The sequence below is a fragment of the Ambystoma mexicanum genome, chromosome 7q, assembly GCF_040938575.1.
Source record: "Ambystoma mexicanum isolate Mex_15411 chromosome 7q, UKY_AmexF1_1, whole genome shotgun sequence".
NCBI lineage: Eukaryota > Metazoa > Chordata > Amphibia > Caudata > Ambystomatidae > Ambystoma > Ambystoma mexicanum.
Genome location: NC_090941.1, coordinates 1,158,894,966 through 1,158,915,190, shown reverse-complemented (window position 1 = coordinate 1,158,915,190; position 20,225 = coordinate 1,158,894,966). Strand labels below are relative to the sequence as shown.

At 51.3% G+C, this 20,225-nt stretch overlaps 1 protein-coding gene across 1 annotated transcript in view; it reads right to left on the bottom strand.

Moving 5' to 3' along the window:
* LOC138528710 (uncharacterized) overlaps positions 1-18,359 on the bottom strand; it is a gene marked incomplete at its 3' end in the record, with an annotated part of 59,504 nt that extends 41,145 nt beyond the window's left edge. The window contains 2 exon segments of the mRNA XM_069640565.1: positions 6,539-6,643; positions 18,063-18,359. Of these exon segments, the coding sequence (XP_069496666.1) occupies positions 6,539-6,643; positions 18,063-18,333 (376 nt within the window).
* Between the last annotated feature and the right edge of the window lie 1,866 nt (positions 18,360-20,225).

Below are 20,225 nucleotides of genomic sequence, written 5' to 3'. Positions count from 1 at the left end.
AAAGGGAAATGCATGCATGCATGTTGCAACACATGCTGCATAGGGGGATGCACTCATGCATGTAGCAGCACATGCTGCATAGGGGGATACACTCATGCATGTAGCAACACATGCTGCATAGGGGGGATACACTCATGCATGTAGCAACACATGCTGCATAGGGGGATACACTCATGCATGTAGCAACACATGCTGCATAGGGGTAATGCACTCATGCATGTTGCAACACATGCTGCATAGGGGGGATGCACTCATGCGAAATGAGTGAAGAAAGATAAAAAGGAGCAAAACTATGAATAGACTTAAAAATAATCACAAGAAAATGATAAAGAAGGTGAGATCCAAAAGTGAGAAGAGATATTGAGAGAAAAGAGGATACTATCGAAGTTAGAGAAGAAAGAGAAAAAAAGACAGACAAGAATAATAAATAGAGCGTATTGAAAGACGATGGCAGCCAGGGAGAGCAAAAAGAAGACATGAACAATTGTCAATAGGAGAGAAGACTAAGCAAGACAGAAGAAGCTCAGTGGCATGGAAAGAAAGATAGGGTTCAGCCCGAGGAATATGAAAAAGAGCAAAGCAACAAGTATGAGTAGCTGAAGAAATGTGTGAGGAAACAGAAAGTGAGGGGTCAAAAATGACACCCAAGTTATGAGCAGGTGAACAAAAGGAAGACAGTGAAGGAGAAAGAAAAGCCAGGAGAATCGTAGTGGCCAGAAAGAATAGAATCTCACTTTCCAAGGGATTAAGATGAAGAAAGTGAGAAGACATCCCATTTTGAACAGCTGAGAGACAGTTAGAAACAATAGAATGCAGAGTGTCATCAAAACAATCAAAAGGTCAGACCATCTGGGTAACATCAGCATGAATATGATCAGAAAGAACAGAATGGGGGCAGAGCAGAGCGAGAAAAGAAAAACACAGGATCAAGGACGATCCTTTGAGAACGCAATCAAGAAGAGGGTGAGTCAGGGAAGGGTGTGGAGCCCACATTACCGAGTAAGAGCGCTCTGAAAGATAGCAGAGAAACGTATGCCAATTAGTTAAAATGCTGAGCAACATTAAACAGAGACACATTAACCAGGTCCCTTCTACAGTATTTTGTTTCTTTGGGGATGGTTTCTCCGGTCGAAACAGTAAAGTGCATAATCTAAGTCCTTAATGTGCAAGTCACACTTTATGAAGCTTATTAAAGCACAGTGGGGGCCGTTACATTTCAGAGTTCATAGGAAAGATTTCACTTGAAGCAACTTTTCCTCCATAGTCCGTGGACCCCCAAACTTTTTGCTTTCGTTTTGACACCGTGTCCTGTCTTTCTGTTGTGAAGTGAACCCTTTGCCACTTGTCATGGGTAACTGACTAGTCCTTCAGACGGTCAGTACTGGGAAACTCTTACCCTTTTTCTTTTTACATGGTATATATTTTGGATAACATTTTCATATTGCACAAAGCATCTTCCAATGCAGGGCAATGTGGATACTTTTGTATCACCCTAGTTTTACTCTCAAAGGATTTTTTGGTTATCTACAAACGTGCCTAAAGACAAGCTGGTGGCAGAAAATACTCTTTCACAATGTTTACTGTATTTTTCTTTAGCCTTCTCACGTTTACCGCATTTGGCTACTGACTGTTGCTCGTACCCTAACATGGCCATGTCACAAGGTTTTTTGTTTGTTCTTTGCACATTATGTCCTTTGGCCTTCTTCCTCCCTCGTCACGTTTATTGTCATGCATGTGCCTGGGAAAGCAGTGCTTTTGGTTGGCTAGTGCAGGCCATGTGTGTTGTAAGCAAGGAATCCCAATCCACAAACTTGTTTAAGTATGTTTAGAGTATATGCCTGCATTTCATCAACAGTGTTCCCTGATTGGACAACTGCTGGGGTGTGTGTGAGGGCAGATCTTTCATTTGTTGGTCTTAGTTTCTGTGCTTACCTGGAATTTAGGATAAGAAGAGGAGTCCTACAGCCATTCCCCAGAGATCTGATGAGGAGCCAAGTATCCTGCACAGCCATAAGACTTGTGGACCAATCCCGAGCAGGCCTGGCCACCAACATTTATTGCAGTCCTAGTGGAGCCCTGTCTGGCTACTGATCTAAGAAGACCTTTGTTGGTGCTTCAGCCCTGTGGAATAGTGAGAACAACCCTTCTCAATATCGCCTTTGTGCCCTGCCATGTGGAGGCTGCAGAGGTTTTCCTGGGCCATCCAGTGGACTGACCAACTCAAATGTGGGCAACCGTGGTAGAAGCGTTGCCATTCGGCATTTTGAATCAGAACTTCATGGGCCGTCTGATTGTCTTGTATGTAGCATCTCTGCGTACTTTCAGCACCCCAGCATCAACGGGCCCCAAGTTTGAAGGCTTCCTTCAACTTCGAAATCTGTGACGCCTGCTGTAGGTGTGCATCTGTGACGATCGCCGAAACTGTCTTTCCCGCAGGATGGAGGAGTGTGATCTGCAACTCTGGTGAGACTCCTTGCAGACTCCCCCTCACTCTCTCTAGGATGGAGGAGTGTGATCTGCAACTCTGGGGAGGCTCCTTGCAGACTCCCCCTCACTCTCTCTAGGATGGAGGAGTGTGATCTGCAACTCTGGGGAGGCTCCTTGCAGACTCCCCCTCACTCTCTCTAGGATGGAGGAGTGTGATTTGCAACTCTGGTGAGACTCCTTACAGACTCCTCCTCACTCTCTCTAGGATGGAGGAGTGTGATTTGCAACTCTGGGGAGGCTCCTTACAGACTCCTCCTCACTCTCTCTAGGATGGAGGAGTGTGACAGGCCACTCGCAACTCTGGGGAGGCTCCTTGCAGACTCCTCTTCACTCTCTCTAGGATGGAGGAGTGTGATTTGCAACTCTGGTGAGACTCCTTACAGACTCCTCCTCACTCTCTCTAGGATGGAGGAGTGTGATTTGCAACTCTGGGGAGGCTCCTTACAGACTCCTCCTCACTCTCTCTAGGATGGAGGAGTGTGATCTGCAACTCTGGTGAGACTCCTTACAGACTCCTCCTCACTCTCTCTAGGATGGAGGAGTGTGATTTGCAACTCTGGGGAGGCTCCTTACAGACTCCTCCTCACTCTCTCTAGGATGGAGGAGTGTGATCTGCAACTCTGGGGAGGCTCCTTGCAGACTCCCCCTCACTCTCTCTAGGATGGAGGAGTGTGATTTGCAACTCTGGGGAAGCTCCTTGCAGACTCCCCCTCACTCTCTCTAGGATGGAGGAGTGTGACAGGTCACCCGCAACTCTGGGGAGGCTCCTTACAGACTCCTCCTCACTCTCTCTAGGATGGAGGAGTGTGATTTGCAACTCTGGGGAAGCTCCTTGCAGACTCCCCCTCACTCTCTCTAGGATGGAGGAGTGTGATCTGCAACTCTGGGGAGGCTCCTTGCAGACTCCCCCTCACTCTCTCTAGGATGGAGGAGTGTGATTTGCAACTCTGGGGAGGCTCCTTACAGACTCCCCCTCACTCTCTCTAGGATGGAGGAGTGTGATTTGCAACTCTGGGGAGGCTCCTTGCAGACTCCCCCTCACTCTCTCTAGGATGGAGGAGTGTGATTTGCAACTCTGGGGAGGCTCCTTACAGACTCCTCCTCACTCTCTCTAGGATGGAGGAGTGTGATTTGCAACTCTGGGGAGGCTCCTTACAGACTCCTCCTCACTCTCTCTAGGATGGAGGAGTGTGATTTGCAACTCTGGGGAGGCTCCTTGCAGACTCCTCCTCACTCTCTCTAGGATGGAGGAGTGTGATTTGCAACTCTGGGGAGGCTCCTTGCAGACTCCTCCTCACTCTCTCTAGGATGGAGGAGTGTGATTTGCAACTCTGGGGAAGCTCCTTGCAGACTCCTCCTCACTCTCTCTAGGATGGAGGAGTGTGACAGGCCACTCGCAACTCTGGGGAGGCTCCTTGCAGAATCCTCTTCACTCTCTCTAGGATGGAGGAGTGTGATTTGCAACTCTGGTGAGACTCCTTACAGACTCCTCCTCACTCTCTCTAGGATGGAGGAGTGTGATTTGCAACTCTGGGGAGGCTCCTTACAGACTCCTCCTCACTCTCTCTAGGATGGAGGAGTGTGATCTGCAACTCTGGTGAGACTCCTTACAGACTCCTCCTCACTCTCTCTAGGATGGAGGAGTGTGATTTGCAACTCTGGGGAGGCTCCTTACAGACTCCTCCTCACTCTCTCTAGGATGGAGGAGTGTGATCTGCAACTCTGGGGAGGCTCCTTGCAGACTCCCCCTCACTCTCTCTAGGATGGAGGAGTGTGATTTGCAACTCTGGGGAAGCTCCTTGCAGACTCCCCCTCACTCTCTCTAGGATGGAGGAGTGTGACAGGCCACCCGCAACTCTGGGGAGGCTCCTTACAGACTCCTCCTCACTCTCTCTAGAATGGAGGAGTGTGATTTGCAACTCTGGGGAAGCTCCTTGCAGACTCCCCCTCACTCTCTCTAGGATGGAGGAGTGTGATTTGCAACTCTGGGGAGGCTCCTTACAGACTCCCCCTCACTCTCTCTAGGATGGAGGAGTGTGATTTGCAACTCTGGGGAGGCTCCTTGCAGACTCCCCCTCACTCTCTCTAGGATGGAGGAGTGTGATTTGCAACTCTGGGGAGGCTCCTTGCAGACTCCTCCTCACTCTCTCTAGGATGGAGGAGTGTGATTTGGAACTCTGGGGAGGCTCCTTGCAGACTCCTCCTCACTCTCTCTAGGATGGAGGAGTGTGATTTGGAACTCTGGGGAGGCTCCTTACAGACTCCTCCTCACTCTCTCTAGGATGGAGGAGTGTGATTTGGAACTCTGGGGAGGCTCCTTGCAGACTCCTCCTCACTCTCTCTAGGATGGAGGAGTGTGATTTGGAACTCTGGGGAGGCTCCTTGCAGACTCCTCCTCACTCTCTCTAGGATGGAGGAGTGTGATTTGCAACTCTGGGGAGGCTCCTTGCAGACTCCTCCTCACTCTCTCTAGGATGGAGGAGTGTGATTTGGAACTCTGGGGAGGCTCCTTGCAGACTCCTCCTCACTCTCTCTAGGATGGAGGAGTGTGATTTGGAACTCTGGGGAGGCTCCTTACAGACTCCTCCTCACTCTCTCTAGGATGGAGGAGTGTGATTTGGAACTCTGGGGAAGCTCCTTGCAGACTCCTCCTCACTCTCTCTAGGATGGAGAAGTGTGATTTGGAACTCTGGGGAGGCTCCTTGCAGACTACTCCTCACTCTCTCTAGGATGGAGGAGTGTGATTTGCAACTCTGGGGAGGCTCCTTACAGACTCCTCCTCACTCTCTCTAGGATGGAGAAGTGTGATTTGGAACTCTGGGGAGGCTCCTTACAGACTCCTCCTCACTCTCTCTAGGATGGAGGAGTGTGATTTGGAACTCTGGGGAGGCTCCTTGCAGACTCCTCCTCACTCTCTCTAGGATGGAGAAGTGTGATTTGGAACTCTGGGGAGGCTCCTTGCAGACTCCTCTTCACTCTCTCTAGGATGGAGAAGTGTGATTTGCAACTCTGGGGAGGCTCCTTACAGACTCCTCCTCACTCTCTCTAGGATGGAGAAGTGTGATTTGGAACTCTGGGGAGGCTCCTTACAGACTCCTCCTCACTCTCTCTAGGATGGAGGAGTGTGATTTGCAACTCTGGGGAAGCTCCTTGCAGACTCCCCCTCACTCTCTCTAGGATGGAGGAGTGTGATTTGCAACTCTGGGGAGGCTCCTTACAGACTCCCCCTCACTCTCTCTAGGATGGAGGAGTGTGATTTGCAACTCTGGGGAGGCTCCTTGCAGACTCCCCCTCACTCTCTCTAGGATGGAGGAGTGTGATTTGCAACTCTGGGGAGGCTCCTTACAGACTCCCCCTCACTCTCTCTAGGATGGAGGAGTGTGATTTGCAACTCTGGGGAGGCTCCTTGCAGACTCCTCCTCACTCTCTCTAGGATGGAGGAGTGTGATTTGCAACTCTGGGGAGGCTCCTTGCAGACTCCTCTTCACTCTCTCTAGGATGGAGAAGTGTGATTTGCAACTCTGGGGAGGCTCCTTGCAGACTCCTCCTCACTCTCTCTAGGATGGAGGAGTGTGATTTGCAACTCTGGGGAGGCTCCTTACAGACTCCCCCTCACTCTCTCTAGGATGGAGGAGTGTGACAGGCCACCAGCGTCTATTTTCTGATGCTCACACACTGCTCCACACATTAAAGAAGCCTACATGAGGCTGATAATAAGGAAACCCGTTCATCTGCTCTGCAGAGGATGGGCAAATGGCAAGAATCAGTGCAGTTTGCGTTTTGCACTCTGTTTGACAACTGGGTAGAAATACTTCTCACTGTTAGTGGAGGAGAATAATTGGAAGCTTTGCCCCAACCCCAGAAAGATTTCTAACACATATTTGATGCCTCTGTTATTGGAAGATGCTGAGCTGTTCTTGCTGTCGGTGGTAAAGTGATGCAGACCCCTGGGATTACTTTGGAATGAAAGAGTTAATGCTGTGACAGGTTCTCTCCCACTCTTCAGTTCTGATAGCTGCCATTTTGGAGTGTACGCTTCAGCAGCACTCACCTGCTTTTGGCGTGCACTGAGTTCCACCGCAGGCGGTTTTCTCACAGCTCTCACCACTGCCGCATGGTTGTGTAGGTCCGCACGTTTCTGCACATATTCCTACATCTGAAATGGAAGAATAACCGCATTTCACCATTTTTGTATCTTACTATTGATGACGCCAAACATGTTTTAATGCTTTTATATCGAGAGGAACGTCACATTTCATTGCCTGTCTCTTGGGGACCCCACAGTGGTCCTCTTGAGCTCTAAGGCACCCACAAAGGAAATAGCCCTATAAACAGAGAGTGCCAGTGTGTGAGTGAACTGGCATGCAGCTGACACCAGGGGAGGCAGCAGCTACTGGAATAAAGGGGCGACACGTAGGCCAAGTAGATCAGAGGAGGGTCTTGCTCCCCAAAGACAGTTCTGACACACCCCTATTCTGTTACACCCCCTGTTCTCTTCTAGTCAAAGGTCAAAACCATCATGTACTACAGTCTGCCTGTCCCTCTCCTCCACTCCAAGTCCCTGCTAATCCCATCCATTATTCTAGCGATGAGGCTAGCCACACTCACACTTGCTCTCACCCAGTGTCATCATGTCCCGGAGTCTGCCTGTCCCCCTTCACCAATCCAAGTCCCTGCTACTCCCATCCATGACTCTAGTGATGAGGCTAGCCACACTCACACTTGCCCTCACCCAGTGTCATCATGTCCCGAAGTCTGCCTGTCCCTCTCCTCCAAGCCAAGTCCCTGCTACTCCCATCCATTATTCTAGCGATGAGGCTATCCACAGTCACACCTGCCCTCACCCATTGTCATCATATCCCGGAGTCTGCCTGTCCCTCTTCACCAATCCAAGTCCTTGCTACTCCCATCCATTATTCTAGTGATGAGGCTAGCCACACTCTCACTTGCCCTCACCCAGTGTCATCATGTCCCGGAGTCTGCCTGTCCCTCTTCACCAACCCAAGTTACTGCTTCCCATCCATTATTCAAGTGATGAGGCTAGCCACACTCACACTTGCCCTCACCCAGTGTCATCATGTCCCGGAGTCTGCCTGTCCCTCTTCACCAATCCAAGTCCCTGCTACTCCCATCCATTATTCTAGTGATGTGGCTAGCCACACTCACACTTGCCCTCACCCAGTGTCATCATGTCCCCAAGTCTGCCTGTCACTCTCCTCCACTCCAAGTCCCTGCTAATCCCATCCATTATTCTAGCGAAGAGGCTAGCCACACTCACTCTTGCCCTCACCCAGTGTCATCATGTCCCGGAGTCTGTCTGTCCCTCTTCAACAATCCAAGTCCCTGCTACTCCCATCCATGACTCTAGTGATGAGGCTAGCCACACTCACACTTGCCCTCACCCAGTGTCATCATGTCCCGGAGTCTGCCTGTCCCTCTTCACCAACCCAAGTTCCTGCTTCCCATCCATTATTCTAGTGATGTGGCTAGCCACACTCACACTTGCCCTCACCCAGTGTCATCATGTCCCCAAGTCTGCCTGTCACTCTCCTCCACTCCAAGTCCCTGCTAATGCCATCCATTATTCTAGTGATGAGGCTAGCCACACTCACACTTGCCCTCACCCAGTGTCATCATGTCCCCAAGTCTGCCTGTCCCTCTCCTCCAAGCCAAGTCCCTGCTACTCCCATCCATTATTCTAGCGATGAGGCTATCCACAGTCACACCTGCCCTCACCCATTGTCATCATATCCCGGAGTCTGCCTGTCCCTCTTCACCAATCCAAGTCCCTGCTACTCCCATCCATTATTCTAGTGATGAGGCTAGCCACACTCTCACTTGCCCTCACCCAGTGTCATCATGTCCCGGAGTCTGCCTGTCCCTCTTCACCAACCCAAGTTCCTGCTTCCCATCCATTATTCAAGTGATGAGGCTAGCCACACTCACACTTGCCCTCACCCAGTGTCATCATGTCCCGGAGTCTGCCTGTCCCTCTTCACCAATCCAAGTCCCTGCTACTCCCATCCATTATTCTAGTGATGTGGCTAGCCACACTCACACTTGCCCTCACCCAGTGTCATCATGTCCCCAAGTCTGCCTGTCACTCTCCTCCACTCCAAGTCCCTGCTAATCCCATCCATTATTCTAGCGATGAGGCTAGCCACACTCACTCTTGCCCTCACCCAGTGTCATCATGTCCCGGAGTCTGTCTGTCCCTCTTCACCAATCCAAGTCCCTGCTACTCCCATCCATGACTCTAGTGATGAGGCTAGCCACACTCACACTTGCCCTCACCCAGTGTCATCATGTCCCGAAGTCTGCCTGTCCCTCTCCTCCAAGCCAAGTCCCTGCTACTCCCATCCATTATTCTAGCGATGAGGCTATCCACAGTCACACCTGCCCTCACCCATTGTCATCATATCCCGGAGTCTGCCTGTCCCTCTTCACCAATCCAAGTCCTTGCTACTCCCATCCATTATTCTAGTGATGAGGCTAGCCACACTCTCACTTGCCCTCACCCAGTGTCATCATGTCCCGGAGTCTGCCTGTCCCTCTTCACCAACCCAAGTTCCTGCTTCCCATCCATTATTCAAGTGATGAGGCTAGCCACACTCACACTTGCCCTCACCCAGTGTCATCATGTCCCGGAGTCTGCCTGTCCCTCTTCACCAATCCAAGTCCCTGCTACTCCCATCCGTTATTCTAGTGATGTGGCTAGCCACACTCACACTTGCCCTCACCCAGTGTCATCATGTCCCCAAGTCTGCCTGTCACTCTCCTCCACTCCAAGTCCCTGTTAATCCCATCCATTATTCTAGCGAAGAGGCTAGCCACACTCACTCTTGCCCTCACCCAGTGTCATCATGTCCCGGAGTCTGTCTGTCCCTCTTCACCAATCCAAGTCCCTGCTACTCCCATCCATGACTCTAGTGATGAGACTAGCCACACTCACACTTGCCCTCACCCAGTGTCATCATGTCCCGGAGTCTGCCTGTCCCTCTTCACCAACCCAAGTTCCTGCTTCCCATCCATTATTCTAGTGATGTGGCTAGCCACACTCACACTTGCCCTCACCCAGTGTCATCATGTCCCCAAGTCTGCCTGTCACTCTCCTCCACTCCAAGTCCCTGCTAATGCCATCCATTATTCTAGTGATGAGGCTAGCCACACTCACACTTGCCCTCACCCAGTGTCATCATGTCCCGGAGTCTGTCTGTCCCTCTTCACCAATCCAAGTCCCTGATACTCCCACCCATTATTCTAGTGATGAGGCTAGCCACACTCATACCTGCCCTCACCCAGTTTCATCATGACCCAGAGTCTGCCTGTCCCTCTTCACCAATCCAAGTCCCTGCTACTCCCATCCATTATTCTAGTGATGTGGCTAGCCACACTCACACTTGCCCTCACCCAGTGTCATCATGTCCCCGAGTCTGCCTGTCCCTCACCTCCACTCCAAGTCCCTGCTACTCCCATCCATTATTCTAGCGATGAGGCTAGCCACACTCACACTTGCCCTCACCCAGTGTCATCATGTCCCGGAGTCTGTCTGTCCCTCTTCACCAATCCAAGTCCATGCTACTCCCACCCATTATTCTAGTGATGAGGCTAGCCACACTCACACGTGCCCTCACCCAGTGTCATCATGTCGTGGAGTCTGCCTGTCCCTCTTCACCAATCCAATTCCCTGCTACTCCCATCTATTATTCTAGCAATGAGGCTAGCCACACTCACACTTGCCCTCACCCAGTGTCATGTCCCGGGGTCTGCCTGTCCCTCTTCACCAATCCAAGTCCCTGCTACTCCCATCCATTATTCTAGCAATGAGGCTAGCCACACTCACACTTGCCCTCACCCAGTGTCATCATGTCCCGGAGTCTGCCTGTCCCTCTCGTCCAAGCCAAGTCCCTGCTACTCCCATCCATTATTCTAGTGATGAGGCTAGCCACACTCACACTTGCCCTCACCCAGTGTCATCATGTCCCGGAGTCTGCCTGTCCCTCTCCTCCAAGCCAAGTCCCTGCTACTCCCATCCATTATTCTAGCGATGAGGCTAGCCACAGTCACACTTGCCCTCACCCATTGTCATCATATCCCGGAGTCTGCCTGTCCTTCTTCACCAATACCAAGTCCCTGCTACTCCGATCCATTATTCTAGTGATGAGGCTAGCCACACTCACACTTGCCCTCACCCAGTGTCATCATGTCCCGGAGTCTGCCTGTCCCTCTTCACCAAGCCAAGTTCCTGCTTCCCATCCATTATTCAAGTGATGAGGCTAGCCACACTCACACTTGCCCTCACCCAATGTCATCATGTCCCGGAGTCTGCCTGTCGCTCTTCACCAATCCAAGTCCCTGCTACTCCCATCCATTATTCTAGTGATGTGGCTAGCCACGCTCACACTTGCCCTCACCCAGTGTCATCATGTCCCGGAGTCTGCCTGTCCCTCTCCTCCAAGCCAAGTCCCTGCTACTCCCATCCATTATTCTAGCGATGAGGCTAGCCACAGTCACACTTGCCCTCACCCATTGTCATCATATCCCAGAGTCTGCCTGTCCTTCTTCACCAATACCAAGTCCCTGCTACTCCGATCCATTATTCTAGTGATGAGGCTAGCCACACTCACACTTGAACTCACCCAGTGTCATCATGTCCCGGAGTCTGCCTGTCCCTCTTCACCAAGCCAAGTTCCTGCTTCCCATCCATTATTCAAGTGATGAGGCTAGCCACACTCACACTTGCCCTCACCCAATGTCATCATGTCCCGGAGTCTGCCTGTCCCTCTTCACCAATCCAAGTCCCTGCTACTCCCATCCATTATTCTAGTGATGTGGCTAGCCACGCTCACACTTGCCCTCACCCAGTGTCATCATGTCCCCGAGTCTGCCTGTCCCTCTCCTCCACTCCAAGTCCCTGCTACTCCCATCCATTATTCTAGCGATGAGGCTAGCCACACTCACACTTGCCCTCAACCAGTGTCATCATGTCCCGGAGTCTGTCTGTCCCTCTTCACCCATCCAAGTCCCTGCTACTCCCACCCATTATTCTAGTGATAAGGCTAGCCACACTCACACATGTCCTCACCCAGTGTCATCATATACCGGAGTCTGCCTGTCCTTCTTCACCATTCCAAGTCCCTGCTACTCCCATCCATTATATTATTCAATTGATGAGGCTAGCCACACTCACACTTGCCCTCACCCAGTGTCATCATGTCCCGGAGTCTGCCTCTCCCTCTTCACCAATCCAAGTCTCTGCAACTCTCATCCATTATTCTAGCGATGAGGCTAGCCACACTCATACTTGCCCTCACCCAGTGTCATCATGACCCAGAGTCTGCCTGTCCCTCTTCACCAATCCAAGTCCCTGCTACTCCCATCCATTATTCTAGTGATGATGCTCGCCACACTCACACTTGCCCTCACCCAGTGTCATCATGTCCCGGAGTCTGCCTGTCCCTCTTCACTAATCCAAGTCCCTGCTACTCTCATCCATTATTCTAGCGATGAGGCTAGCCACACTCACACTTGCCCTCACCCAGTGTCATCATGTCCGGGAGTCTGCCTGTCCCTCTTCACTAATCCAAGTCCCTGCTACTCTCATCCATTATTCTAGCGATGAGGCTAGCCACACTCACACTTCCCATCACCCAGTGTCATCAAGTCCCGGAGTCTGCTTGTCCCTCTTCACCAATCCAAGTTCCTGCTACTCCCATCCATTATTCTAGCGATGAGGCTAGCCACACTCACACTTGCCCTCACCCAGTGTCATCATGTCCCGGAGTCTGCCTGTCCCTCTTCACCAATCCAAGTCCCTGCTACTCCCATCCATTATTCTAGTGATGTGGCTAGCCACACTCACACTTGCCCTCACCCAGTGTCATCATGTCCCCGAGTCTGCCTGTCCCTCTCCTCCTATCCAAGTCCCTGCTACTCCCATCCATTATTCTAGCGATGAGGCTAGCCACATTCACACTTGCCCTCACCCAGTGTCATCATGTCCCGGAGTCTGCCTGTCCCTTTTCACCAATCCAAGTCCATGCTACTCCCATCCATTATTCTAGTGATAAGACTAGCCACACTCACACGTGCCCTCACCCAGTGTCATCATGTCCTGGAGTCTGCCTGTCCCTCTTCACCAATCCAAGTCTCTGCTACTCCCATCCATTATTCTAGTGATGAGGCTATCCACACTCACACTTGCCATCACCCAGTGTCATCATGTCCAGGAGTCTGCCTGTCCCTCTTCACCAATCCAAGTCCCTGCTACTCCCATCCATGACTCTAGTGATGAGGTTAGCCACAATCACACTTACCCTCACCCAGTGTCATCATGTCCTGGAGTCTGCCAGTCCCTCTTCACCAATCCATGTCTCTGCTACTGCCATCCATGAGTCTAGCGATGAGGCTAGCCACACTCACACTTTCCCTCACCCAGTGTCATGATATCCCAGAGTCTGCCTGTTCCGCTTCTCCAATCCAAGTCTCTGCTACTCCCATCCATTATTCTAGTGATGAGGCTAGCCACACTCACACTTGCCCTCACTCAGTGTCATCATGTCCCGGAATCTGCTTGTCCATCTTCACCAATCCAAGTCCCTGCTACTACCATCCATGAATCTAGTGATGAGGCTAGCCACACTCACACTTGCCCTCAACCAGTGTCATAATGTCCCGGAGTCTGCCTGTCTCTCTCCTCCAATCCAAGTCTCTGCTATTCCCATCCATTATTCTAGTGATGAGGCTAGCCACACTCACACTTGCCCTCAACCAGTGTCATCATGTCCCACAGTCTGCCTGTCTCTCTCCTCCAATCCAAGTCTCTGCTATTCACATCCATTATTCTAGTGATGAGGCTAGGCACACTCACACTTGCCCTCAACCAGTGTCATCATGTCGCGCAGTCTGCCTGTCCCTCTTCACCAATCCAAGTCACTGCTACTCCCATCCATTATTCTTGTGATGAGGCTAGCCACACTCACACTTGCTCTCACCCAGTGTCATCATGTCCCAGAGTCTGCCTGTCCCTCTTCACCAATCCAATTCCCTGCTACTCCCATCCATTATTCTAGGAATGAGGCTAGCCACACTCACAATTGCCCCCACCCAGTGTCATGTCCCGGAGTCTGCCTGTCCCTCTTCACCAATCCAAGTCCCTGCTACTCGCATCCACTAGTCTAGCGATGAGGCTAGACACACTCACACTTGCTCTCACCCAGTGTCATCATGTCCCGGAGTCTGCCTGTCCCTCTTCACCAATCCAAGTCCCTGCTACTCCCATCCATGACTCTAGTGATGAGGCTAGCCACACTCACACTTTCCCTCACCCAGTGTCATCATATCCCAGAGTCTGCCTGTCCCGCTTCACCAATCCAAGTCCCTGCTACTCCGATCCATTATTCTAGTGATGAGGCTAGCCACACTCACACTTGCCCTCACCCAGTGTCATCATGTCCCGGAGTCTGCCTGTCCCTCTTCACCAAGCCAAGTCCCTGCTTCCCATCCATTATTCAAGTGATGAGGCTAGCCACACTCACACTTGCCCCCACCCAGTGTCATCATGTCCCGGAGTCTGCCTGTCCCTCTTCACCAAGCCAAGTTCCTGCTTCCCATCCATTATTCAAGTGATGAGGCTAGCCACACTCACACTTGCCCTCTCCCAGTGTCATCATGTCCCGGAGTCTGCCTGTCCCTCTTCACCAATCCAAGTCCCTGCTACTCCCATCCATTATTCTAGTGATGTGGCTAGCCACACTCACACTTGCCCTCACCCAGTGTCATCATGTCCCCAAGTCTGCCTGTCCCCCTCCTCCACTCCAAGTCCCTGCTACTCCCATCCATTATTCTAGCGATGAGGCTAGCCACACTCACACATGCCCTCACCCAGTGTCATCATGTCCCGGAGTCTTCCTGTCCCTCTTCACCAATCCAAGTCCCTGCTACTCCCATCCATTATTCTAGCGATGAGACTAGCCACACTCACACATGCCCTCACCCAGTGTCATCATGACCCAGAGTCTGCCTGTCCCTCTTCACCAATCCATGTCCCTGCTACTCCCATCCATTATTCTAGCGATGAGGCTAGCCACACTCATTCTTGCCCTCACACAGTGGCATCATGACCCAGAGTCTGCCTGTCCCTCTTCACCAATCCAAGTCCCTGCTACTCCCATCCATTATTCTAGCGATGAGGCTAGCCACACTCACACTTGCCATCACCCAGTGTCATCATGTCCAGGAGTCTGCCTGTCCCTCTTCACCAATCCAAGTCCCTGCTACTCCCATCCATGACTCTAGTGATGAGGCTAGCCACAATCACACTTGCCCTCACCCAGTGTCATCATGTCCTGGAGTCTGCCTGTTCCGCTTCTCCAATCCAAGTCTCTGCTACTCCCATCCATTATTCTAGTGATGAGGTTAGCCACACTCACACTTGCCCTCACTCAGTGTCATCATGTCCCGGAATCTGCTTGTCCCTCTTCACCAATCCAAGACCCTGCTACTACCATCCATGAATCTAGTGATGAGGCTAGCCACACTCACACTTGCCCTCACCCAGTGTCATAATGTCCCTGAGTCTGCCTGTCCCTCTTCACCAATCCAAGTCCCTGCTACTCCCATCCATTATTCTAGTGATGAGGCTAGCCACACTCACACTTGCTCTCACCCAGTGTCATCATGTCCCAGAGTCTGCCTGTCCCTCTTCACCAATCCAAGTCCCTGCTACTCCCATCCATGACTCTAGTGATGAGGCTAGCCACACTCATACTTGCCCTCACCCAGTGTCATCATGTCCCAGAGTCTGCCTGTCCCTCTTCACCAATCCAAGTCCCTGCTACTCCCATCCAGGACTCTAGTGATGAGGCTAGCCACACTCACACTTGCCCTCACCCAGTGTCATTATGTCCCGGAGTCTGCCTGTCCCTCTCGTCCAAGCCAAGTCCCTGCTTCTCCCATCCATTATTCTAGCGATGAGGCTAACCACAGTCACACTTGCCCTCACCCATTGTCATCATATCCCGGAGTCTGCCTGTCCCTCTTCACCAAGCCAAGTTCCTGCTTCCCATCCATTATTCAAGTGATGAGGCTAGCCACACTCACACTTGCCCTCACCCAGTGTCATCATGTCCCGGAGTCTGCCTGTCCCTCTTCACCAATCCAAGTCCCTGCTACTCCCATCCATTATTCTAGTGATGTGGCTAGCCACACTCACACTTGCCCTCACCCAGTGTCATCATCTCCCCGAGTCTGCCTGTCCCTCTCCTCCACTCCAAGTCCCTGCTACTCCCATCCATTATTCTAGCGATGAGGCTAGCCACACTCACACTTGCCCTAACCCAGTGTCATCATGTCCCGGAGTCTGTCTGTCCCTCTTCACCAATCCAAGTCCCTGCTACTCGAACCCATTATTCTAGTGATGAGGCTAGCCACACTCACACATGCCCTCTCCCAGTGTCATCATGTCCCGGAGTCTGCCTGTCCCTCTTCACCAATCCAAGTCTCTGCAACTCTCATCCATTATTCTAGCGATGAGGCTAGCCACACTCATACTTGCCCTCACCCAGTGTCATCATGACCCAGAGTCTGCCTGTCCCTCTTCACCAATCCAAGTCTCTGCAACTCTCATCCATTATTCTAGCGATGAGGCTAGCCACACTCATACTTGCCCTCACCCAGTGTCATCATGACCCAGAGTCTGCCTGTCCCTCTTCACCAATCCAAGTCCCTGCTACTCCCATACATTATTCTAGTGATGTGGCTAGCCACACTCACACTTGCCCTCACCCAGTGTCATCATGTCCCAGAGTCTGCCTGTCCCTCTTCACCAATCCAAGTCCCTGCTACTGCCATCCATGAGTCTAGCGATGAGGCTATCCACACATACTGCATAGAGGACACACTCATGCATGTAGCAACACATGATGCTTGGGGGCAATGCACTCATGCATGTATCATCACATGCTGCATAGGGGACATGCACTAATGCATGTAGCAACACATGATGGGGAGATACACTAATGCATCTAACAAACCATGCTACAAAGGGGAAATACACTCATGCATGGAGAAAAGACATGCTGCACAGGGGAAATGCACTCTTGCATGTATCAAGACATGCCACATAGGGGACATGACTCATTAATTTAGCAACACATACTACATAGGGAAAATGCACTCATGCATGCAACATGGCATGCTGCATAGGGGCATGTACTCATGCATGTATAAAATGGCATGTATGATATTGACATCACATGCTGCATGGGGCAATGAACTCATGCATGTAACATGGCATGCTGCATGGGGGGGCACTCATGCATGTAGCAACACATGCAGCATAACAGACATCCAGTCATGCATGTAGCAACACAGGCTAAATGGGGCAATGCACTCATGCATGTAACATGGCATGTGCATAGTGGGCATGCGCTAATGCATGTTGCAACCCATGCTACATATGGGGAAATGCACACATACATGTAACAGTCCAAGATGCATAGGGGGCACACACTCATGCATGTAGCAGCACATACTGCACAGAGGGCACACTCATGCACGTAGCAACGCATGATGATTGGGGCAATGCACTCATGCATGTATCAGCACATGCTGCATAGGGGACACGCACTAATGCATGTAGCAACACGTGATGCATATGGGGAAATACACTAATGCATCTAAAAAACCATGCTGCAAAGGGGAAATGCACGCATGCATGTAAGAAGACATGTTGCATTGATGGAATGCAATCATGCATGTCACAATATATGGTGCATAGGGTAGATGCACTAATGCATGTAGCAATGCATGCTGCTTGGGGGAAATACACTCATGCATGCACCAAGACATGCTGCAAGGGAGAAATGTACTCATGCATGTAGCAACAGATGCTGCAAAGGGGGAATGCACTCATGCATGTAACAAGACATGTTGCACAGGGGAAATGCACGCATGAATGTTACAGCATATGCTGCATCAGGAAATGCACTCATGCATGGCTATTGCACCCTACCCTATGTCAGCTATTCTCCCCCATTGCACATGAAACTAAGCCAGTTATGTAATCCATGTTTGCATTATGTCCCTGTCTGCCATTGTTGTGCGAATGTTACTACCCCCACATTGAAAAGTGCCCGCACAAAGGGTAGCCCCAATCTATGCCCTATGCATGACATGTGTTTCTGGTTGAAGCCCCCCACATGACGGCAATACTACCCATGATGCACTCTGTGGCGTCTGTCAATGTCGTAATGTGAGCGGTCTTGCATAGCACCCTCTACCACATGCAGTGGCATATCTGCGTGGGGCACTTTAAGGGAAGAGGGAGTCACCCGTGAGACAGCGAGGTATGCCCACCCAAAGCAGGTGATGGGCACAGGTCTGAAGTGCCCGGTTCCCGGAGGCAAGTGGCTCTCTGTAGTTGCTACTCCCTACTTTCCTCTCTTCCTTCATCACTGTCTTGAGCTTCTGGGCGAAGCCCTTGCTCTTCACATGTCATTGGCATAGTAGAATACGCATTGCTGCATAGCTGCATAGCTGCATAGCTGCCAGTGGAAAGATACACTGCCACCTACCGACTGGTGTTGACAAAGCACCCCCAGTCCAGAGGGTGAGAACGGTGAGGAGGAGGAGGCCGACTGCTGCCCTCATGCTGCTGCTGCTGTTGCTGCTGCTGCTGCTGCTGTTGCTGATGTTGCTGCTGCTGTTGCTGCTGTTGCTGCTGCTGTTGCCGCTGCTGCTGGTAACGGTGGTGAATGCTCTCTGGCACTGGCCTTGCATGGGTTTTAAACTCTCCTGGCGGCTCAGTTGCACCACAGAACAATACCCCCACCCTGCATGCGTCATTGCGTGTCTAGAGCTGTTCCAGGGGAAGGTTGTGCAACACTTTACATGCACTGTCCCGCCTCCACCCCCCCTGTCATCATATCCATTATGTTTGTGTTGCGTTAGGGTGGTGGGCTAATAATTAGAGCACATTTCATAATCTGAGAATCTCCCAAAGCAATGAGCAGGTCACACCTTTACTGGCATCGCTGGCACATCATCTTCAGTCATTGCACAGATATGTCATGCATATTTCCACATATTTGATGAACAAACAGCATTAATACAAGAGTCTGACTAACCAGCTCGTTACCCAAGTGCTGACTTCGTAATGCAAGATTTCACAGTGTAAAGTAAACATCCAAAACGCCTATAATCCTATCCTTCATGCGCCTTGATGCGCTGAGTAAACCTCAAGGAGCTTCTAACCTGTCCATAGTTGTACCAACATCATTGCTCTTCCCATTCGTTAACCTTACCTCCCCCTTTTCCGTAAAAAGGGCAGATGGAGACATTTGGTCCTTTGTTGGCATAAAGGGCCACAGGTTTGTTTTCACAACATTACTAAACACTACATGTTTGTCATCACTGCAAAACCAAACTTTGTTAAATTGTTTTCCAGGTGCGGCAACCAACCGACTCCTCCATCTCAAACATTGCTTCCCCCATTTTCCAACCAAGTCCACTCTAGGCCAAAGCTCCACCAACCATTGTTGTCTGCGCCCCATCGGCCCTTGCAGGTGATCCTGGGCTGGAGGAGTGCCGTCCTTGCTGGGGGAAGCCGAGCCCTCTTCAATGCCTCCAGTGCCCTTGCCGCTAGGCCTTAGAGGAGCGCTGATCGCGAGAGAAGCGAAAACCCTTCCCGCTTTCCCACGGCTCGTCTGTAGTACCTACAGTGTCACTGGTTGCTAAAACACCGCCCCACCGTTCTGCGACTGCAACGGTGAAGACGTTCTGCTTCCTTTGCTGTAGCATTCCCTATGTAGGGTGGGTGGGAGGAAAAACAGCTCCCGGACTCCTTCCTCCAGTGTCGATGCATGAAAAGATGATGCTGCCTGAGAACCGTATATTGCCTGACTGGCATCTTCCCTTTTGCAGACTTTCGCTCCTGTTTCGTGGGCATCCCCCCCTTTACCTTTGCCGGGCTGTAGCCCCGATTCCGCTGTCTTTTGCCCACCCTTCCCCCTTATCCAGGAGGGAGGAAGGAGGACGCTGCCAGGTTATCTGGGCGCCTCCTTGAGGTTCCCCTGTCGTTACCTCTATCACTGGAGGTGGGAAGGTTAAAATGCGGAGTCCACATGCAATGCTGTGATAGATAATAAAGCACTTTCTATTGGCTACCACTGTCCGTTTCACCGTAAAGGCCCGGCTCCTATCTCACCTGGACGAATGAAACACCCTGCTGGGGCCACCCTACCCAGCATTACCCTGCCACAGATTACCATGAATTTAACAAATCAGAAATGTTCAAGGGAGAAAAAAACAAGTCATTTGAACGAAAATGTCTTTTGGTTTTCACTCCCCCAAACATGTCTGACAACCCACTGCCCCCCACCACTAACTTACCTCTTGGCGGCACACTTCCCTGTGTGCCACTGCCTAATGCACCCCGCTGCGACACTGGTTCCCTTCACTCTACTAATACACGGATTCCGGCTGCCACCTATGAGCAACGTCTTGTGCTGAGCTGCTTTCCTCATCAGCCTCAACCACAAAACTCACACATGCACTCAACTTCACTGGCTGCCCCTCTAAGCTCGCATCACCTTCAAAGCCAGCAGTACCCGTCACCGCCTCTGGTGGGCAGCACATCACCGGGCGCCCGAGTCTGGCCTGACTAGCGCAGTGGATATGCAACCAACTAAGAACCAGGGAGCACCGATTCCTGCTCAGAGGCCCCAGTCTGTGGAAGC